At 38.0% G+C, this 24,349-nt stretch overlaps 1 protein-coding gene across 3 annotated transcripts in view; it reads left to right on the top strand.

Moving 5' to 3' along the window:
- PLXNA4 (plexin A4) overlaps positions 1–24,349 on the top strand; it is a 965,210-nt gene that overhangs the window by 797,880 nt on the left and 142,981 nt on the right. For all 3 annotated transcript variants that reach the window (XM_082255302.1, XM_082255301.1, XM_082255300.1), the window contains 4 exons: positions 1,537–1,688; positions 2,460–2,577; positions 20,794–20,930; positions 23,317–23,484. In XM_082255302.1, coding sequence (XP_082111428.1) covers positions 1,537–1,688; positions 2,460–2,577; positions 20,794–20,930; positions 23,317–23,484 — 575 coding nt within the window. The remainder of the gene's footprint in view (positions 1–1,536; positions 1,689–2,459; positions 2,578–20,793; positions 20,931–23,316; positions 23,485–24,349) is intronic.

Genomic DNA, 24,349 nt, shown 5'->3' with positions numbered 1-24,349 from the left:
CTAGAGACTTCCACTCAAGGGGATATTGCCACAAAGAACATGCCCAAGGAAGAGAAGGGGACTATAGTGCATTACCTCAATTTATTGAAACAATAAAAGTAGAGTAACACTTACAATTTCAGGAGAAATAAACAGCATATGTCAATGTGGATCGAGGACCTCTGCAGTAAGTCCGGGACCGATAGCAGCACGGCTAGCTCCCCCCGACGCGTTTCCACTAACAAGTCGGCTTCTGGGACTGGAGCTGTGTCTAAACCCAGACTATAAAACAAGCAGTGTAGGGACACCAGTGGCTGACAGTATTATTATATAGTTTCAGTTAATACTTTTCAGTTTAGCTTTTTAATAAGAGCTCACTATTCAGAACACATACATGGTGCCATGTTTCACAGTTGCCTGAAGCCAGTTATTACATCCTTTTTTACATCCTAGATTTGCTATTAGTTTGGGGGATAAAATTGTTTAAATTAAAGTTAAAAGAATGTTTGGAGAAGGAAATTGGGAAGTTCATTGCCAAGTTCATCAGATGAACAACAATAAGAAGCTAAAACTCACAAAACTTTGCAGAGAAATGTCATTTAGGCTCTTACTGCTTTACTTCAGTGCAAATGATATATTTCTTTTAAGCAATTTCTTCTTGCACTAATTAAAACATAAGAAGGGAAGCAATCCATCAAAGTGTAGTGCATTCAATAGCATCCTATAAAGGTTAGAAATGCTTGCAGAGGAGTTGGAGGGCACAAAGCTCAATAAGAGCTTATCACAAGTCCCTGGGGCAGCAGACTTCCACTACCGAGCTAATTATGTATTCACTGCTTAGACCTACAAGGGTTTGTGTTTGGCTTTAGGCAACTGGGATTAATGATGTTACAAAATCTACATCTTCTCCACAACCTCTGCTGGCCCCTAATCATGTGATGGGAAGAATTATCTGTGTCATGCTGCCATTTTTATTTGATTTTAAGTTTGTTAAACTGTTCATTTTATGACAGAATAAAATATATGGGATCATTCTTTTTTTCAATGTTACTGCTTTTTGAATACTAGGAAAATCACATAAATTTACAGAAATTAAATGTTTCATGTTTCTCTTTCTGGGGAGTCACTGACTTGGATCAAGTGGTATTTAAAACCTTAAAAGTCTGAATCTCTATCTGATCACTGGGTAGGGCATCCAGGATGACAACCCTGGAATCTGCACCTTTAAAACAAGACATGCTCCCATGTCTAGATCCTTAAAGGTTCCCTTTACCTATGAGTTCTAGGGGATTTAAGCAGTTATTGGTGATATCAATATGCATAATGCAAACATAGGTCCTCTGTGCCAAAAGTGTCCTCAAATCAACAACACTGACCAGAACATTCTCAAAAAACAATACTTCATAATTCACTGTTGTGGGTTGTTGGAGACATCAACAAATGTATTCCTGTTTGCATCCACAACCTTAGTAATCCAGGTCAACATGCTAACATTTTTGTTGTCTATGTATAAAGCTTGCTTTACTAAAATGCATTTGTTTTATTTATTTTTTTCAGATCATCCCAGTTACTGGTCCCCGCGAAGGAGGCACAAAAGTAACCATTCGGGGAGAAAATTTAGGCCTTGAGTTTTGGGAAATAGAAAATGATGTCAAAGTGGCAGAAGTCAAATGCACTCCTTTGATTGAAGAATATATTCCTGCAGAACAGTAAGTTTGTGTTGATAATTATACACTATGGTGTTATCAATAAAAAAGGGAAGAACTTGTTTTTTTTTTCTAATTTACCAATCATGAATGTATTTTGAAGGAATTTGGATAAGTAACATTTCTCTTGAATGGATTGTTTTCTTGTCTTCCGACCTGTATTTATTTTTTGTGCCCAAACTACAAGGAACTGTGCCAATTTTACATTAGCTATGCTGGACTCTGAAGTCCAGATTTCAGTTTTAGTATTGTCTTTGTGTCAGGACATCTCCGGTCACCAACAGAAAATGTTAACAGCCCATTAAAAAACATGTCATGTTTCATGTGAAACGGGGCTTCATAGTAAGTGTTGTTTGCTGTGAAATGCATCTTAGTTCTGTAGTTTTCCTGTATTTACAGCATTTAAGTACAAATAAAAAAGATTGCAGCAAGTTCTGGTTCTAGAGCAAGGAATATGTTGTGCATTGACAGGCTGAATGTGCACCTGGATATTTACAGTGGACTCACCTGGAGCAGTAACATCTTTTTGCATTTATATGTATGATTTCAGTAACAGTCAAAGAGATTTCAAAATGTTAAAATAGCAATCAGGCACGTAGGTTGCCATTTAAGCCTGTTACAGATGGCGCTCAACCACCAATGCGCTTTTATTAGCGTTAGGTTAATGAAGCAGTTTGTCCAGGATATGAATATTCAAATACCTATGTATTCCTATAAAACAATAAATTGTGTTTAAATAAGCCCCCACTGACCTCTATGTTTTAATACTTTTAGAATTGTATGTGAAATAGGGGATGCCAAGCCAAGTCAGCATGCTGGATTCGTGGATGTCTGTGTGGGAAACTGCAGACCTCGTTTTATGGCCAGATCTTCCCTGCTCTACTACTTTGTTGTAAGTTGATGTACTCTTCTTCTTGTTGTCTTCATTCTAGTAACTTTATTTCTAGCTTTTAATTTTTCAAATACAAGCTAAGCAAAAACAAAAGGTGTAAACTTTAAATTAAACCTATACCTGGGATAAATATGTGGGCTGTCAATGTTGACAACTCTGTGAATGTTGTTGCTGGGTTGGCCCAATTTCTGAGCAAAATACAAAGAACAACATGCATCTGGGGAATCACTGTGAAAAAAACTGATATGCAGCTTGTTCCAGGTCCAGTAAACTTAGATAGCAGTAAAGTAATTTGGTTTGATATACTCAAGGTATTGAGACCTTTACGTAGTAAATGTAAAACTTTGAAAAGTGAATGTTCTCTACGCTTTGTATTTAAAGTAAAGCTGTGCTCCTTTTAAATATACAATTATGTGCAAGGAAAAAAAAAAAGGATTTGATGCCTGGTTTGAACACGGCTTTACCTTATTTACTAAGCTAAGGTAACAGTCTATATTTTTTTTAGTAAGTCATTTTGAATCATCATGATAATTTTATTTGTTGTAATAAAACTGTTGTAACATTTCCACATTTTACTGTTATGCTACTTATCTGTATTTAATTGTTGGCGCTCCTGGGGATTGGAACACACAGGTTGTAGGTTAGATTGGTACTTAATGATGAACTCCACACTCCAACTTGTAACCAGAAGTAGACCAGACACATATGTATGAATTATTCTCCATAAACCAAGAAAACATCATTTTATTCACAAAGACAAAGTAATGCACCTACAAAACAAAGCAAAAACTATACCTATCTGAGCCCAGAGAATTCCACACAGCACACTATGGGAATTGAGATCCAGCCGTGTGGTGTCTCTGGCACACTTAAGTCCTTGAGATGAGGATTCAGAAATCTTGGTGAATGTCACATATGCCGTATCAGCCACAACTTCAAAAAGTAAACAATGCTGGCAGCACTGGATCTTCATCCACCTAGTGGAGTTGATTTACCAAAACTGGAGAGTGCAAAATCTGGTGCAGCTCTGCATGGTAGCCAATCAGCTTCTACCTTCAGCTTTTTCAATTAAGCTTTGACAATAAAACCTGGAAGCTGATTGGTTTCTATACAGAGCTGCAGCAGATTTTTCATGCTCCAGTTTTAGTAAATAAACCCCATAGCCACAGCCATTTTCAAGCAAGTGCAGCCTACATGAGTCTCTCAGTACACATTACCTTTAAAATAGGTTTGTCATTTTAGTATCTATTTATGTTCTCTGGTTTTTAGCAAGCAGCATGAAATTAATTATTATGTATAGAGCACCAACGCCAAACTAAGTGCAGCATGAAGAGCTTTATTATTAAAAACAGAAGTAATATTACTCACAAACATTGAAAACAGCAGGGCATATAAACATGGTAGACATAGTCAGAAATTATCCCCATCAATGGAGCAAGAGTTCATGATGGCCTCTAGCGGTCATGGCTTCTGGGGACGCTGCCAGGGGTGTACGGTACTTCCTCTGGCCATGGAACGCGGGTGCCATCTCCTGATGTCACTTCCCGGAAGTGATGGGATGTCGTAGGCGAAACGTTTTTGGAGCATGCATTCCTTCTTCAGGCCTGAACTCTTGCTCCATTAATGGGGATGATTTCTGACTACGCCTACCATGTTTATATGCCCTGCTGTTTTCAATGTTTGTGAGTACTATTACTTCTGTTTTTAATAATAAAGCCTTTCATGCTGCACTTAGTTTGGCGCCGGTGCTCTCTCCCTAGCTGCCTCCAAGCTCCTTCTCGCTTGTGTCCCAAGTGAGCTGTGTATGGACTTTGCTTACTATGGACATTCTCTTATGGACACTTTTATGGACTTCACATTGCATGTCGAGATTATGTCCTTTTTTTTCTTTTAACTGTTCGCCAGCAGAATCAGTGGGTCCTAATACCCTTCCTTTTGCGCCAGTACCATTCCGTTCTTTTATGAAATGAATTATCAATCTTGGAAAAAAAAAAATACAAGAAAGATTTAGTTAGAAGTTCATTAGACTGCAAGCTGCTTTTAAAAATGACAGTGTGAAGTTGATAAGAAATCTTTTAATTCTGAAAACATAATCTGACAGACGCTAACTGCTGTACTCGCCTCTGCATTATTTCCCAGAATACTACTTTTTTTGTAAACATAGTTCTTGGAGAACATTTGTCCCCCAGCTTCAATAACCCTGCAGCAAAGTCCAACCCTCCAATGATTATTATCATTGATAATTAGATAATTAGAGATAATTATCTAGTAATAGTTCTTATTCATCTATATGTATGTTTGCACTGCAGGATTTCTGTACACCCGATTCCTTGTATATACAGTAAGAGTACAAGGTGTTAATATATGCAAGCATTAAGCATACTGAGAGCTTTTTAAGACTCAAGTCTTACCCTTATAAAGTGTATCACTTTGAGAAAAGCACTGAATGGAAGACTGATTTTTTTAATGCAACTTTATAGTTCATCACATCTATTGTTGCAACAACTTAATCCGGAAGTGTTTTTAAGTGTTCATTAACACTAAATTGCATTGGAATGCCTGTGGGAAAAACATGCGGGATCTGCACAAGCATCTAATGAGTTTGTAATGATAGAACATTTCAAGTGAAGTGTTACTGAAAATTGACTGCATTGCACACTTTCCTTAATTATTTCATCTGAAAAGGGCACATTAGAAAAGAGAGTTTATCTCTCAGAGAATTTCCCTTTGCCTCTTCATTTTGATGGGTAATGCAACTTGATTTGAGTAACTCGTTTCCTCATGAATAGCACTAAGCAAAAGCTGGATTGGCACCCAGTCTGTCTGCTGAGCTCAGCAATGTTTTTGTGCCTTAACAACGACTCTTGGGAGAATCCAGTTAACTCTAGCAGTGCGTGAACTTAACCTTGCCACTGTTAAAACATTCAAGGTAGACAGTAATGCTATTTTATTATCTATAATAATACCAAAGTAATTATATGGAATAAACTACAGAAGGGTTTATGTTTCACACCAGATCAGCAAACTTCAGTGTTCAGTTTGAACTTTTGGTAACGACTGAACTTTTTCCCCTGGAGAAGCAGAATATTATTCTGCGCATAACTTTTAAGGGTAACTCCACTTTTGTGGGGAGAAAAATCAGCAAATAAAGAAAAAACAATATAGTGTATACAATTGCAACACAAATCATATTGTAATTGAATTTATTAAAAATTACCTTTCCTTTTCACTCTGAAGCTGTTGTAAGTTTCTGGAAATGCAATGCAATATAACTACCTAGAGGTGTTCTGTACACATAATGTGTATTGACCTCCCCCCATAAACATCATTCCCTGCTTGTGTGATTGGCTCACAAATTTTCCCAGAAGTCTGCCTAAGATATAAGTCAGATTTTTGGCATCCCCTGCAACAAAAATATAATTTTTGGTGAGATACTCCCAATAGGAATATGTCTAAAGGGATGCAGGCCCAACAGCTTTCCTCATTAGTGCTCTGCAGCTGCACAGCTGACAGATAATTATAAAAACCACTCCCATTAGACACACTCAGCACAGAGGAACAAACAATGATTTCTTCACAATAACAAAAGGTAGGAATCTGCAATAAAATTTGTTAAAATCCTTGTAATGTACAGAGATCACCAAGAGGGGAATGTTTTTTTCTCAAGTTACACTTTAAAGTTTAAAGGGCTTAGGTGCGGAAAGTCGTTGGAAGTAGTAAGGCAGGGCTTCATCTTAGGTTTGGCCAGTTCAATAAACGTGAAGAACATTTGAGATTGCTAATAAACTCTTTTATAAAACAGCATAACATTTTCTTATCTTAATGCTACACAGTACTGTCCTAAAGAATAATGTGCAAAGTCTAAATTCACAGTACAATATTTCGTTCAAAAGTATAATTAAAGATAAAAGGAGCCAGAATGAATTATGGGAAGTAGAAAACAAAAAATGATAAAAAGATGTTTGTTTAGAACTCTGTATGTATGACACTTCCATTGTCTAGCAATCAATAGACAAGTATTTGCTTAGCAAAGAATGCTTGCTGTCATTAAATTAATTTTAATTATTTAATGTGCAGTTCTACTCATTTGATTAAACTGAATAAATGAATAAAACCTTCAAACTAGCAACAGCGATTGAAGAACTGGATGTCACAACATATCCATGAGCTTTTGCCTAACAGGGATTTCTGGTATTTGTGGTTATTAAAACAGCTGTTTTTCTTTTTTTTTGGTACATCAGATCAGCCTGATCATTACTATTCCATTCCATTCCTATTTCCATTAATGCGGTATTACAGACAAGAACAAACATTTATTAAATTGCAGTTTACCAGATGTGGTGGCTGCATTAGTTTTGTTTTTTAACCCCTTAACACCGACGTAATGCAAATTTGCAGCTGCAGCCATCACCCTGGTACTGTTTTTTTTAGAGCAGACAGTCGGCTTTCTTGTGATAACAACCAATGCAGCTAAGCCGCCGCTCGGCCGTTATCACAAGCAGCAGGTGGGGACATCCCCCTGCTCCGGCCACTCCGCCTGGGTCTCCCATTCCACCGGGACTGGTTCTCAATTCCCGTAGTGTGCTGTGTGAAATTCTCTAGGTTCAGATATATATATAGCTTTTGCTTTGTTTTGTAGGTGCATTAATTTGCCTTTGTGAATAAAATGATGGTTTCTTGGTTTATGGAGAATAATTCATACTTATGTGTCTGGTCTATTTCTGGTTACAAGTTGGAGTGTGGAGTTCATCATAAAATGCCAATCTAACCTTCAGCCTGTCTGTGTTACAATCCCCAGCAACTTCAAAAATGAAATAGATATGCAGCATAACAGTAAAATGTGGAAATGTCAAGGCAGTTTTATTACAACAAATAAAAACAGTTGCTTAATAAATGGTGTGTGACACTAAGGATACACTATTCTTGGGTTGGCAAAATAAAAAATAAAGAAAAAATACTTAGAGCATGATGTGTTACAGTAGATATAAAATTATATCTCCCATACCACCTACAAATCAAAGGCATCACATATTATAGACATCAAAATATTTCAGTATACAGTACCAGGACCTTCCAAAAAAAGACCCCACTAGAACTGTTCTGGAATAAAGTCAACCACCATCCCTTGCTGCATGACAAATGAATAGGCAGCATCGATGTGAATAATTATCAGTTGCCTATACATTTCGTATTTAGAATCACTCACTTAGTATGCCTTCTCATATGGCCAAAATACAAGTTCTCTTCATTGCCCTGTACATGACTACAAATTTCCTCTGTAATTTAATTCCATAATATTATTCCCTCACTCTGCCTCGCTGCTTCAGCCTAGCTTTCTTGTTTCTCGGAAAACTAAATTTTCAATTTTTATTAGCTAGCTCTTTTAATGTTTTGTACAATGCAGTAAAATTCCATATGCCAGTCTTTTTAGCATGCATTTTAAATAGTGATGACAGTGATAGTGTAAAGTCAATCATTCTTAAAATAAATGGCTATTAAAAAAAAAAAACAACATTTCCACTGACAAAGATTCCAAATTGTAGACCATATTTATTTTGTACTAAGGAAGCATGGCAAACATGCACAGTCAAGTAACCTATATCACAAACAGAACTGGCATGGCATCTTACTTTCTTGTGGATTGGATATCCAGTTTGGATTGACAGGGTATATTTGGAAACACACAAGTGGCAGAACACCTTGGGATAATATGTTCTCTAAATTTCTATTCTCTCATATTTCTATCTCCCTCTATATCTCTCTATATCTCTCAGCAAGGTATTCTTTTGTTTGCCTGACTAAATCAAACACGATATATCTCCTTTTCTGATCATACTGCAAATAGAAAATAAAACATTCATAACTATACCTTTGAATAATTGATGCTCCTTTGTGTCACTTAACTTTTGGATAATAACTTTTCTGCCTGTAATTCTGATGGTTTTCAAACAGTGACATTTTTTCACCTTTTTGTATATGACTTTTTAAAGCTGAATGTCACATGGCCACACTGTTCACAGTAAAGTGAATAAAAAACTTTGATACAGAAATTAAGTAAAATACAACCATCTGCATAACATGCTGGGGCAATAACCATATCAACATATTATCCAAATAAAAGTATTCACCAAGTCTTTTATTGACTTTGAGCTATAAATAGAGTCTGTTACTACTGGCTTTTAAGAAACCAATATTTTACAAGTCCATGGAGACCAGTGCTGTCTTCCCCACTGTCTGCTCTGCACTGGGCTTTGTATCTCCGATGCCACCATCTTGAATTTGGGAGCCAGATATGATTTTCCGATATCTCACAGTTGGCTTTCCAATATGCATGCACAAGGCAGTAAAGTGCAGTGAGACTTGTCCTGTAGCCCCCTGGGATGTGTGATATGTCCCAGGAGGTTGTGGGCAGCAGTGGGATGGGCCAAGTGCATTCACCTAAGGGAGAATTAAGAAAATGGGAGTGGGTCCCTTAAAAAAAAAAAAAAATGTGTTTGATGCTGGAGGGTAAAAAAGAGATGAGGTGCACTTTACTTTTTGGATGAAAGTCTGCTTTATGTTCTGAAGCATGCTACACAGTATTTAGGCAAATGCGTGCATATGTGTAATATTTAAAAATGTACCCAAAGCTTATTTTTTAGTTTGGATAGATAGTTTGTCAGTTTTTTTTTTTTTTATTGCTGTCTGTATCCCTACTAGTCACATTTATCTTCTCTATATGACCATTGTTACTGGGGCAGGAAGTGATAGGAAATTGAAAAGATTTGAGTGGTGATATCTGTTCTAGGGATAACTATCTGATTGCCAGTCCACACATATGCAATGTCAGATATTGCATGTGATTCGCAGCGCCCTGCTCTGAAAATCACATGCAATCTCTGTGCATTGCAAATTCAGCCATACAGGTTGTATGGCTGAATTTGCATCGCATTCGGACCAAGTGGCACAGAACCCTTTTTGCTCCATACCAGAATCAGGTTGCATGGGTTTTCACACCTAGGTGATCCGATTCATGTCCAAACTGACAGTTTGCACTGTGATATGTGAACTGATCTGGGGGTGTCACTAACTTTGTATTGACACCCCCAGCAATTTGCATATGGCAGTATGAACTGCCTGCGAGTCGAGTGCGATGCAGGAACCCGCAGTGAATTTGGGACTTAAAGGGAATTTTTGTTTATTTGGAGTGATTAGGGGCATCTCTCAATGAACTGTTGTTTGTGTCAAGTGAGGTTGGGTTTTCATTCCCATTAAAGGCTTAATTAAAGGCAAATCCCTCTTGAAGCAGTTCAAATGCAGACCAGAAGGAGGTAAACTTCAGGTCTAATGCACCTGTCAGTGAATTCTGGATTAGCTCAGAAGCATTTCAAACTAATGCCATCAACAAAAGCCCAAAACCTGTCAACACAGGGCCTTGCTTTTACATTTTGCTCTGTATTTTGCTCTGAAGAACTTAAATGGGATTATCAAAATCCCAGATCAAGTACTACAAGTCTGTCTCTGATCTATTAAATTATCCCAAAGGTAAAGGGGTTGCTTTACTAAAGGCAAAAAGACTGTGTGCTTTGTAAGTGCAGTTGCTCTCATTTTCACTAGAAAAGTGAATGTTTTGAAGCTCTGCTAATTTTTATCATTCTGTCCTGTGCATGTGAAGTGAAGCTTCACCACATTCAGTAAGCTTCGGGGGGAAAACAAGTGTGGAAAGGCAAAGTGCACAGTCTATTTGCCTTTAGTAAATCCACCCCAAAGACTTATTGCGTCCGGAATCTGAAAATTGTGACCATTCTTTCATATAGGTACATCCATATGTGTCTTAGCATAATGGTATTAAAGAGTACATACAAACAAAACCTTGTTTTTTAAGTTTGAATAAAGTGGTAAGGCCAGCGATAGACAGTTCGAATCTCGAGATTCTAACTGAGTGTGGGCAGGCTAAATTTACCAAGTTGATCGATTGATCATATTGGGTACAACCAGCCTGCCGAATTCACTTGCAACTATTGCTAGCTATAGCCACTAGCAATAATCACTGTCTTCTCCTGGTGGAGACGGCTTACCACGCCTCTCCATCCACCTGGAGCAAACAATTGCTCGGCAGGAGGGATTCCTGCCAGAATGGTCTCTGTTAATAGGGGAATCATTCAAACTTCTTTCCTGAAATCCATTGTTGCAGGAAAGAAATTTGCACCATCTATGGCCTGCCTAAGGGGTTAGACGATCTATCAACTTTTTATTTTTGTTTGTGCCCCCATGTTTGTGCCCCCATTGGGAAAATACATCCTTTCTATTTGAACTGATCAACATTGCCACTAAGACAGAAAGGAAAGGGTGAAATCCAAAACTTTTAAAATTGTCAAACAAAAGTAGAGGGTTAACCTTCCAATTGGAACACCTGTGACAACCATCTAAGAGGGGAGTTCCCCTTACTTGGGAATTTTTTTCTTGTATACCTGGGGCACGAAATTATGGCAAATTTTCCCAATGGTATACCTAAAAAACAATCTTCTAATGGTTTTAACCCTTCCCTATTCTATACAAATTCAATTTTGTAACTACAGTTTTGGATACAAATGCACTAAAAAGGAGCAGGGGGAGCATTGTTATAACATGTGTCTTTAGGTGGAATTAACATTAAATGGCAAATTTACATGGAAGTATCACTTTTTGGTATGTCTTTAAAAGGGGCTATGTGACATCTCTTTTAATAAAAAAAATATATTTTTGCACTTCTAGAATGAAATAATAAAAACGACAGACTAAATGTTCAAATGGCCTTATTCCTTGAACATAGGAATAAAGTTTTTTTTTCTATTAAAAATACAATTTTCGCTTGTTGTCCAATCCACCATTTTAAGCACTAGTAATAGATTGCGTGTTAAGGCAATAATTTGTTATACATTGTAAACTAAATCCAGATCACCTTGATTAAAGAATATTTACCACATTCTAGGATGTTTGTGCTGTTTCTAAGAGACAAGCCCAAAATAGTGAAAACTGCACAGAAATATATTCTTGGACTAGCTTATTTAAATAGGAGTCTCAACATCTTGCCTTTTTAGAAATAATGTATAAATGAATTCCCCTTATGAGTGGCCTACTGTTAAGAAAGTGCCATTGAGGCATGTTGCCTGTTCGTTTAATCTTTTCTCTTAGTGAGCTTGTGACTTATACAATGGGGGATGTTTTAAAGTCATTGTATAAAAGTTCATAGACATTTTTCCTCTAAACTCACAGTATGTGAATACAAGAATAACAAGGAATATTCACTATTACTTAAGAACTCTTTGTACTTCCAGTCTTACAAGAAAAGTGGAAAAGATTTTTTAACCCTAAACTTTTTTAAAATCATCATACATTTTCTAGAAAGGATACTGTAATACCTAACTGTTTAATTTATTAGCTCTTATTTTTTAAGGTCAGGTTTTCTCTTGTATAGTTATCAGTTACACATTTTATACCGTAGATCAGTATACATTTTTAATAAGCCTACTTATGCTTGGAAACTATAATCTAATCTAAGCCTGGTTAAAACCAGTAAAACAGGAAAATGTTATATTGAAAACCTGTGATCCTGATTCCTGACACAGGATTGTTGTTTTTTGCACCAATGTTTGTGAAGGACAGTCAGTCCTGCTTGTTATAATACTTATTTCTATGCAGTACCAGTTCCTTTGTACAAGTGTTGTCCTCTATAAGTGATCCTCATTGAATCATTTTTCAGAGGGCCTTTGACCACCATCCCCTCCAAAAAGCCCCTGAGCAAAGGTAACCATACAGGGGTATCCATGCACAAACTGAAAGTGCAAATTATGCCTTACCTACATTACCAAGTGGCATATTTGTATGGAATTCAGGGCTCATTTTGATGGTTGTTCTTGTTAAGCTATGTGCTTTCTATTCAACCATGTTGCTGCATTCAAATGAAAAATGGAGTGCTTAACAAGAAAGGGCTGTGTTTAACCCACTTTGCCTGCAATTCAGTACACCTGAGTGTATGGAAAAACAGCATAACTCAAAGCAGGTCCATTGCAACTTCTGAACTGCCTTCAATAGGATTTTGCTAGCTTGTGTTTGACGTCTGTTCCAAGTACACATTTAACCCTGGAGATCATCATTTGACAAAGTCAGCCCTTATACAAGTGGGCAATTCAATGCTTCAAATTTCTGCTTTGTGAACTTCATCTTATTAGTTACATCGGGGACTAAAAAATCCATAATAAAATCAAAAGAAGAAGGGGCATCAGCTTAGTTCATTATGACAAGACTCTTTATTGAATAAAACTAAATTCCAATGTCCTCACAAAATTACACTATAGAGTGCATGTGACATAATCCAGTCCCAACTCTGAATATGTGTCCATCTATAGGGGCATAGCTTACCAGAGTTGTATAAAGTACTCAAAACCCATACTTGAGTAAAAGTACAAGTGCTCGATCAAAAAGTGACTTGAGTAGAAGTGGAAGTGCTCAATCAAAAAGTGACTTGAGTAGAAGTACTAAAGTATTCAACATTTTTTGTACTTAAGTATTGCAAGTAGGTTTTTTAAAAAAATTGCTACTCAAGTACTGAAAGTAAAAGTACCAGTAGTTTTGTAGTTTTGAAAAAAAAATTGCTACTCAAGTACTAAAAGTAAAAGTACAAGTACTGTGTTATGTAGTTATTAAAGAAAGAAGTCAAAAGTTTGAACATCATATTGTTTTTTATCATTTCAAATGCAGCTTTATTTATACATACAGTAGCATTTATTTTCGTATGCTCTGATAATACACATGTTTTGAGCTTCATGAAACCTGCCATCTACTGTTCAGGCAGTGGTAATTTTTATAATTGTAACGAGTAACTATGCAGCACAAAAAAAAAATATCGGAGTAGAAGTATTGAAATCATTGAAAAAATGTAGTGAAGTAAAAGTGGAAGTAGGAGAAAAAAAATCTACTACTACAGATACCGCCTTTCGGTACTTAAGTACAGTAGTGAAGTAGTTCTACTTAGTTACTATACATCTCTGTAGCTTACACATTTCAAGGGTTATGGTCTCTTCTTCAGAGCTTTAGGGCCAGTGCACTTTGTTCTTTTGCTTTTATATCAGTGTTGGTTTTCCCCATTTTGAAGTGGGCAGCAAGGCAACTTTGGTGTATAGCACTGCACATGGACTCACTATCTTAAGGGTCCTTTTTTACCTGTAGCACTGTTTTGTATCACTAAAGAATCTATACATATTCATGGGTCCCCAAGTAATAATGCACAAAATGTAAGCCTGGGCACATCTTGGTTGTGGGCACATCCCTCATTTAAAGTCATATGTTGTGGTCCACAATAAAGCCGCCATGGCAGAAGTGGAGCATGAGAACTTAATAGTAACTACAGAAAAGATAAGCATGTATGTACGTTTTGAGGATGTTTTTATTTCACTGATATGCAATAATTAGAATATGGTAAAACAGCCATGCTAGGATAATGTAAATATTGATTATTTCATTTATGTTCAGAAAATAATTACACACATGGTCGGTAAGATGTTAAGAGCATGACATGATGTGTACACTGTATCGCTATGGGCTGAATATTGTGAGAAATCATGTTTTATTGTTGAAGAATTCTTGGTTTGTAATTGGCCTATTATGATTGTAGTTAAAATGACATTTTGCAGCCCCAAATTTTTTAGAAGTCAAGCAATAGCAGGTTCATCTTTCATATAGCCACTGACTCCATTGTTTGTGCATATGCTGTCACTTCTGCATAACTCATCACTTGAATGCAGATGTTCTCCTCTCCTGCAGTCCTTAGGAGTTTTTCCATTAAAATGCTAATCTAAGTATACACTCCAGATTTTCATTTCTGAAATAGGCATTTTTTATGCTTTATTTCTGTATCATTGTGATCTCCTGTATCAGACTGTAATCATATGTTATCGCATTCTAAATACAAAAATGAGTCTCCTTAGACTGATGGTTTTGGTGGTCCCTGGAAGGTTAACTCCACAACAGGGTTGAAAAAGCTGCAAGGGAATTTACATCTTACTAGAAATATATCTGGGCTATTACTAAGAGACACAGTAGGGTAAGCCTTAACTCATATATGCAAAATTAAAAAAACAACTCTAGAAACCAAGAAAAATCATTAAAGCAAAATTCCAGTTAGGATTTTGTTTTTCTTATCTTTGTTGCAAAGGGGGTCCTGACTCCATTTTTTTTTTTACTTTTCAACTCTATCTTCTGCATTCAGGGCACCTTTGTGTACTATTCTCTGGCAATAGCTCTGCGGGAACTCCCAAATGTTTTTCCTTGAACCTCAGCAGCTAGCTTTTATGGCCATGTGTTGTTTTAAAGTGGCTGTAAAAGCTGAAAGCTTTTTACATTAATACTTTCTCCGTATTAAAGTTAAAAATTTGAGTGCACCTCCACCGAGGCCTTTACCTTACCTGAGCCCAATCTGGATCCAGCGATGTGCTATTCGCTCAGGCTGCTGTCAATCACAGCCAGTAAAGAGGGGGTGTAGGCGGGGCAAAGCAGAAGTGCTCCCATATGAAGCTGTTTGCCTTTGGTGGGTACTGGGGAATGGAACCAGGAGCAACCGTTGGAGACCTGAGAAAGGAGAGGAGGATTGGGGCTACTTGGTCAAAACTATTGCACAGAGCAGGTAAGTATTACTTGTTTGTGATGTGTTTGCAATCTCTTTAATGTCCCCCATAGTCTCATGATGTAGCTACAGCAGCCATTGGTGTTTACTAATGGCCCAAACGGTACAGTGTCAATGCTTACGGCAGCTTGAACTGCAGAAACATCTGAAACCTAATGCACCACTCCTGTTACTTCTCCAATTCCATTCTTCTCCTTCCTGTGTTATGTCGCGTCTGCTTCTTACCACATATCACAGAAAAGAGAAGAATGGGACTGGAGCAGTAATAGGAGTACTGTGTTACATTCCTAAAATAAAACAAACCTAAAATTTTAAGACAAATAGGGAGTTTACATTGTGCAGAAATAGGGAAGGGGACTGGGGGAAATTATTATTTTATTGCCTGGATAAATTTTTCTGTGAAGAGATTTTTCTGTGAAACTGCCACTATGCTTAACCACTTGCTGACCGCCTCACACAGATTTACTGCAGCAGGGTGGCTCGGTTGCGCATAATCACGTAGATCTACGTGACAACGTGCACCAGAGCCGTGGTCCCGCTGTGATTAAGCACAGTGGGAGCCAGAGCGCAGGAGGATCGGGCCTACCACAAACTTCACAGAAACTGACAGGAGAGCCGCCTGCCAATGTAAACAAAGCAGGCAGCTCTTCTGTCACACAGGCACACAGAGATTGTGTGTTTCAGCTAAGCTCTGTTTGCCTGTCACAGAGCCCCCCCCCCCCCACAGTTAGTAAGCACAAATAGGCATACATTTAACCCTTTGATCATCCCGAGTATTAACTCCTTCCCTGCCAGTGTCATTTATACAGTAACAGTGCAATTATTTAGCACTGATTACTGTAGTAATGTCACTGGTCCCCAAAAGTATCAAAAATGTCAGTTAGGGGTCCAATCTGTCCGCCGCAATGTTGCAGTCCCACTAAAAGTCACTGATCGCCGCCATTACTAATAAAAACAAAAAAATAAATAAAAGTCCAAAAATCTATCCCATAGTTTGTAAACACTATAACTTTTGTGCAAACCAATTAAAATACGCTTTTTGGGATTTTTTTTTTTTTTTTTTACCAAAAATATGTAGCAGAATAGAAATTGGCCTAAACTGATAAAAAAAGTAGATTTTTTAAATCTTTTTTTATTGGGAATGTTTTATAGCAGAAAGTAAAAATATTGTGTTTTCTTCAAAATTGTCGCTCTTTTTTCAAAAAGAAAATTCTATTTGTGGGGAAACACACATCAATTGTATTTGGGTACAGCACCCCACGTCCGCGCAACTGTTAGTTAAAGTAATGCAGTGCCAAATCACAAAAAATGGCCTGGTCATTAAGGGTGTAAAACCATCCTCAGCTGAAGTGGTTAAGACAGAAATTTTAGGTTATTTTCTTCTAGACTAATTGAGCTTTGCTTCCAGAAGGCCTCAGGGTAGGGCTGCAATTTCTTCGAGTCATTCTATGCAAACTACCTATGCAAGCATTTTGAATAGCTAGAATGTTTTAGATAAACTGCAAAGACACTGAGGGATGGAGTTAAACATGTAACTGCTTGGCTGTGATACTTGGAATTACATCTTGTTTGCCACAGTTGAGATTTTCCAAGCAATTTGTGCCTTTTCTATATAGATAAGGGAAGATATGTTTCTTGTTCAATCTTTTTGTTTAATCAGATAATGATCTTAATACTTATCAATGGCTAGCCTAAAGATGCCCATAGACATTAGATAATAGTCTCCCGATTCTGCCATTTGTAGTTAAATTGGACAGCAATACACTTTTTAGGGAGTATCAATCAAAAGTCCAGAATGGGTGTACTTAGGAAACAAACTGATTGGATGGGTTAGAAATTCGTGCCCAATTACTGTTAGCTCTCTCTCCTTCCTCCATTATCCTAAACAAAAGTGCTTATATAAATGTGACTAGAGTGCTCTTGTACGTGGGAGAAAATAGCCCAGGAGACATTGTGAGGCGGTATAATCATTCATGCATGCTGAGCTGTAATGTCTATGGCTAGGTTTAGACCATGCTGCTGTGGACTAAATGGTACTTGTAATGCTAAGCATAGTGACTCTAATGACAACTTTACTATCATTAGGTAGGTGGAAAAGTTGCACACTAATACTCCACTTCAAGGATCCAATTCAAAAATTCAAAAATGTATTGTCATTATACAATCACAGATCGTACAGTAAAATTGTATTCAGCACTGAGTATTTGGTATCTATGTGCATAACTTAAAGTGGTAGTATCTCCTGAGAAAAAAAAAAAAACCCTGCAGGACAATAGCATAATGTGCTAGTATGCATCGCACACTATCATATTATGAAATACTTACCTTAGAACGAAGTCCCCACACGGTCGCTTGGACACCGCTGAGGGAGCTGTCATGTTCCCTCGGCATCTATTCCGGGGTCAGCGGCTCTGGGACTGTGAGTGGCCGGAGCCACAAAGACGTCACTCCCGCACATGCCGGACCTTCAGACCGCATGCGCCGCTGGTGTCAGCGGCTGCATGCAGGGTGAATATCTCCTAAACTGTGCAGATTTAGGAGATATTAATTTTACCTACAGGTAAGCCTTATTATAGGCTTACCTGTAGGTAAAAGTTAAAAAGCAGCATATACTACCGCTTTAAAGTGATTGTATAGTCTACATTTTTTTTTATGTCGGTACTTTGACGTTAAATACCGGGGTTATGGCAGCAGATAGCAGGTATTTTCTTACTCGGCCGGTGGTCCTCTTTCACATGAAAGTGGTCCCAGTGGCAGAATCACCACAGAATCACTTTTATGGGTAGCGGGAGAGGTGCCCCCCCTCCTGCCGCTTCCCGGTCATTTTCCCTGCTTACCGGAGCAGTCGGTAGCAGGGAAAACTATCCGGTCCTCTCAGGTGCTGTGCAGGAAGTCGAGTGAGGGCAAGATGGCCCCAACCCGACTCTTTGACCTTGGAGGATCCGAGAGACGTCACACGTCGCTTACGCCCAAAGGCCTTAAAGGGACCATTTTTTTCTTGCTGGAAAAAAATTACAATTTTCTCTTTTTTTTGTTAGCTTTTATGTGTAGATGTGACATCTGAGATCTTTTTGACCACATATCTCACATTAAAGAGGACCTGTCCTGCTTATTTCTATTACAAAGGATGTTTACATTCCTTGTAGTAGGAATAAAAGTAATCATTTTTTTTTTTTTTTTTTTAAGGGACAGTGTAAAAATAAAAGGTAAAATAAATAAGAATAAAAAATAAAAATTTTAAATTTTAAGAGCCCCGTCCCTCCGGGCTCATGTGCGAATGCATACGCAAGTCACGCCCACATATGTAAATGGTGTTTAAACCACACATGTGAGATATCCCCGTGATCATTAGTGCAAGATAGAGCAGTAATTCTAGCCCTAGACCTCCTCTGTAACTCTAAACTGGTAACCTGTAGAATTTTTTAAAGCATCACCTATGGAGATTTTTAAGTACCAATATTTGTTGTCATTCCACGAGCGTTCGCAATTTTGTAGCCTGACATATTGGGTATCTATTTACTGGCGTAACATTATCTTATACATTATAGAAAAAAATTGGGCTAACTTTACTGTTTTCTAATTTTTAATTTAAAAAAGTGTATTTTTTCCTAAAAAATTGTGTTTGTAAGACCGCTACGCAAATACGGTCTGACATAAAGTATTGCAACGATTTCCATTTGTAGGGTCTCTGCTAAAAAAAAAAAAATGTTTTTTCTAAGGGGTTTCTAAGTAATTTTCTAGCAAAAAATACTGATCTTAACTTGAACTAAAAGTGTCAGAAATAGGCCTGGTCCTTAAGTGGTTAAAAATAACAAACGTTATATTTACCTCCTCTGTGCAGTTGGCTTTGCACAGAGCAGATCCTCCTCTTTTGGGGTCCCTTGTTCCTGCTCCTAGCCCCTCCCTCCTGTCGAGTGCCCCCACAGCAAGCAGCACAACATTCAGACACAGAGCTGCCGATCAGCCACCCCCCCTCTATCTCCTGATTGGCTAACTAACTTTGATTGACAGCCATGGAAACCAATGACACCACGGCTGTATCTTAGTCAATCAGGAGGGAAAGTCCCCGGACGGCCGAGGGACTCATGGACATTGATGGAGCTCAGGGAAGTATTAGGGGGGTGCTGGGGAGGCTGCTACACCAAGAAAGTTTTTTATCTTAATGCATAGAATGCATTAAGATAAAAAACCTTCTGACTTTACAACTCCTTTAAGATCAGATAGTAGAGGTCAGTAGGGACTATCTGAGAAGATAACCTTCTACAACAACATATGTAAAACAGAGAACTGTTTTAATATAAAGATAAATTGGAAATATAAATATTCAGATTAACTGAAGAGCAACTAAACTAAAAAAATATAAACATCTTAATTATGGTAATATTATATAGATATACAAGGGTGGAATTCAGTAAAACTGGAGCAGCCAGGATCTGGAGCAGTTGTACATGGTAACTAATCAGCTTTGATCTATAGCTTGTTCAGTTAACCTCTTGCTGACCACTCACCTCAGATATACTGCGGCAACATGGCTCGGCTGCGCGAATCGCCATACCCATACGTTGCTCATTGGGAGTGATCGTGGAGGCGCGTGCGGGGATTCACGAGAGGGGAAGCTGATCTGCAGGTTCGGCACAAGTGCCGCCGGGCACCCCTGATCACTCCCCGGGGAGACAGAAGGGCGGTCTGCCATTATAAACACGGCAGACCGTTGTTCTCTCAGCAATCAACACAGGGCTCCTGTGTCCCTTCTGTGTTGATTCCATAAGCCCATCCCCCTCACAATTAGAAAACACCCCCTAGGCATATATTTAACCCTTTGATCGCCCCTGGTGTTAACCCCTTCCCTGCAAGTGTCATTAGTACAGTAACATTGCATATTTTTAGCACCCCACTGTCACCAGCACTGTCACTGGTCCCCCCAAAACTGTCAAAAATGTCAGTTAGGTGTCCGATTTGTTTGCCGCAATGTCGCAGTCATGCTAAAAATCGCTGATCGCTGCCATTACTAGTGAAAAAAATGTAATAAAAATGACATAAATCTTTCCCCTAGTTTGTAGACATGATAACTTTTGTGCAAACGAATCAATATACACTTTTTGGGATTTTGTTTTACCAAAAATATGTGGCAAAATACAAATTGGCCTAAAATGATGAAAAAAAATAATTTTTTATTTTTTTTAATGGGAATATTATATATCAGAAAGTACAGAACAAAAAATAAAAACAGCAGAGGTGATCAAATACCACCAAAAGAAGGCTCTATTTGTGGGGAAAAAAAGAACATCTTTTTATTTGGGTCAAAAGGAAAATTTTATTTGGTACAGCGTCGCACGACCGTGCAATTGTCAGTTAAAGTAACGCAGTGCTGAATTGCAAAAAATGGCCTGGTCATTAAGGGGGTAAAACCTTCCAGTCCTTAAGTGGTTAAGCTTTGAAAATTAAAGACAGGAGGTGATTGGTTGCTATGCAAAGCTGTTCCAGATTCTGGCTGCTCCAGTCTTAGTAAATTCCCTTTATGATGCATGTCCAACTGCAAACATCAATAAATAAAATAACTTGTTTTCTTCTAACAGACGTTGGCTTTGTCAAGGTTAGAGCCCACCCAAGGACCCGTCTCAGGAGGGACACAAGTGACTATCACTGGAACAAACTTAAGTGCAGGAAGCAGTGTGAAAGTGATGTTTGGGGGACAGCCATGCATTTTTGACAGGTAAAATTGCCTTTGTCATTTAATGTTGATCAGTTACATTGCATATATCAGTTTTTTTTTTTTTTTTTTTTTTACTGTAACCATGGTTTATCTGTAGTGTTCAGATTAGACACGTGTTCATTTTTTATTCTTTGCATTATTTATCAAGCATAGTAAAATGAAACCACGAGAGTAAAATAAAATTTGGTTATATAACTGTGTGTATAAAACATCAAAACTGTTTCATAATGATCTGCATTTGTGCAAGTGATTTGCAAGATTAAAGCAGTGACATGAGACAGTCACATACTGAATGTATTAGTATTCAGTAGTTTTATGATTTGTCAGATAATGTTCTTTTAATGCAGTTTTTCTTGAGAATATATTATGAAGCATACATAATATATTCAGATTAAGGTTACAGGCTATTTCACAAAGTGCTTTAAATCTGCACAAAATTATCTTGTTCCCATTTGTATGATAAAAAAAAGAAACCAGTAATAGGATTAAACTTATTTTTTTCTTCTTTAGTATTTGATAGCTCTTTAGATCAGCCTTGAAGAGAAGTGGACCTAAATACCTAAAGTGAAAAAGGTGGATGTAGTCATTATGAAAGGCATCCAGTAATCTTTTCAGCCTTAGGCATATTTACTGTAGTGCATAAAAGGATATGTATGTTCATAGTGGAATAAAGATGATGTAAATGGCTTGCTATGTAGAAAAGGAAGTTTCAGTTTCTTTCCAGTAATACAGTATATGGTCCTGCCTTATAACGTTATCAAAGCATGCATCTTTTTGAAATTCAGCATTAGCCTAGCCCTGTTCATGACATTAGTCAGTTTCTCTTTGGCCCTATTCAAATGCCTGTTGCCATATTGTGCAGTAAAACACAAGTTTGAGGCTCCATTCCCAATTTGCAATTTGAAATCGCAGAAAGAATCACCTCAATTCTGCTCACAATTCCAAGTCGCTTTGCAATCGTTGTACAATACGCAATGTGATTCGCGGCACCCTAAACGCCATGTGATTCTGCCACGACTGTTTCATTACAGGATCAATCGCGGCAACACATGGCAAATTGTGCAAAGCTCGTCACCCAAAAAGGAGCAGGAGCTTTTTTTTTTTTGGGTGCCAAACGTGCATAGGGTATTGCATTCAAGTGAATGGGCTAGCCCTATGCAAGAGGCATAATTGTGTGAGAATTGTGCTTTAAAAATCGCATAGCGGGAATGTTCGTTCCTGCTACACAATATGGGAACAGGGCCTTACCGCACGTCACCAAAACACACTGAAGTCTTGTGGTGGTCCATGTCTTGAGATCCCAATGCATTAATACAGTAGCAGGCAATGTGCATAAAGATTAGGCAAACAGGCAGAACTGCCTTAAAGACCATAACTGTGAGCCGCCAGGGTATTTTATTTTTATTATTTATTTATTTCAGGTACTTATATAGCGATGTCAATTTACGTAGCGCTTTACATATACATTGTGCATTCACATCAGTCCCTGCCCTCAAGGAGCTTACAATCTAAGGTCCCTAACTCACATACATACACAGTAGGGCCAATATGGTAACAATATAAACACTGGAGTAAATCTATAAAAAATACAAACCAATCTTTATTGTACACAAAGTATAAAATGGTAAATACATATACAGGTAACCACCCACCATCACCGATAAAAAAGATAACATTGTCTATAGAGAACCAAAAAAGGTACAACGGACGCCACACTCACATGTACACAGCCCAATCATCCCTAATACAGTGTAGCAAGAAATCATGAAAAATAGAGGGACACAATAACCACCTAAGAAGTCTTAGAGTGATGCAGAAGGTACAGAGCGTGTGTGCGCCCCACCCCCCTGCTCCTGACTGCAGCTCCCCGCTCTCACTCCCATCCGGGCCACGAGTTGGGGCGTGAAGTCATGTGCGCGGCCTGCCCCCCTGCTCCTGACTGCGGCTCCAGACTCTCACTCTCAGCCGGGCCGTGAGTTGGGGCATGACAGGAGCTGCTGCTCGCGGCTCCTGGCTCTCACACCTTGCGAGGTATATCTCACATTTTCCGACCCCTGAAGTTTGCTGACTCCTGCCCCAATGATATGCGGGGCACATTTTAAAGGGGATGTAAATGTAAAAAGTGCATTTTTTTTCCTTTCACACCAATTTCCATGATAAAAAATGGTTAACCTTTATTCTATACATTTTAGATGATGTTTGAGTGTTAGATATAAAGATATTTTGCCTTTAGCAATTTTAGCGATACAAAGCAGTTGTTATTTACTGTGTATTTGTGACAAGTGCATCTGTAATACAGGGACAAACATGTATGCATGATATATATGTTCATTAAGTTTTATGGGTGCTGCATGTTTATTCATGATATTTACTGGCTTTGTTACAGGAGAACAGCGAATGAGATATTCTGTAACACCACAGCTTCGCTTGAGGGCTTGGAGAAGGTGAAAGTGACTGTTCAGATTGACAAAGCTAAAATTCCTCAGGAATTAATCTTTGAGTATGTGGAGGATCCTAGAATTATCAAACTTGAACCAGAGTGGAGCATTTTCAGGTATTGTATAGACCACTATAACCTACAGACAGACATTATTTACTATAAAATATACCTAAAACGATTGTAAATGATAACTATATAAAACAATCAATTCAGTTTAAAATAGAGATGAAAGGCAAAACATTTATGTATAGATATAAAAACATTATGCCCCTTTTTTTTTATAAGCGATCACTTTCCCTCGGTTCCCTCTGGTCCCAGCTGCATAAGAACTGGGGGGGGGGGGGGTGAGCAGCAGGTCACTAAGCTTTCCAGTGAAAGGTTGTACAGGGAATGTGTGTCAGGGCAAGTCTGATCATCGGAGGAGAGCAGGCTGAGTTCACAGCACAGCTAGAAAACTGACCATGGTTTGTTCTCCTGCATAGTGTGGTCATTTTTTATTAGGAAAGCAAGGAGATTGGCAGCAACACCAGGGATTTCACACAAAGGAAACAAGACGAAGAGAACAGTAACATTTTTCATACAAGTAAACGTTTCAGCAGGCACATACCAGTAATATGAAATGTTGGGGTAACAAACAACTTGTAACTGCATATCCTATAGAGGTGCATGTAACTGAATCAATATGATAAAAACAATTAATATTATTATTATTATTATTATTACTACATAGACTTGTTAGTAATGAAAATGCAGAGTTTATAGCTTGAACAATATTTCTTAGAAATATTTCATAGTCGGTCATCATTGAAGCTTTGTATCCAAATTATGGAGTGTGCACACGATAATACCATTGACCTTTCTCAGCTCCACTGCTCATTAAACCTGTTCACTTGTCTTGTAAAGAGACAAGATGAGGTTAGAAGCAGTCTGATCAATAGACTAGGTGACAGCTCCTTTATATCTTATCATTTGGCTTAGA

This window comes from Pelophylax lessonae (assembly GCF_965119305.1).
Source record: "Pelophylax lessonae genome assembly, chromosome: 4".
In the NCBI taxonomy this organism is placed as follows: Eukaryota; Metazoa; Chordata; class Amphibia; order Anura; family Ranidae; genus Pelophylax; species Pelophylax lessonae.
Note: the sequence above shows the minus strand (reverse complement) of the source record. Positions and strands in the feature narration are given on the sequence as shown.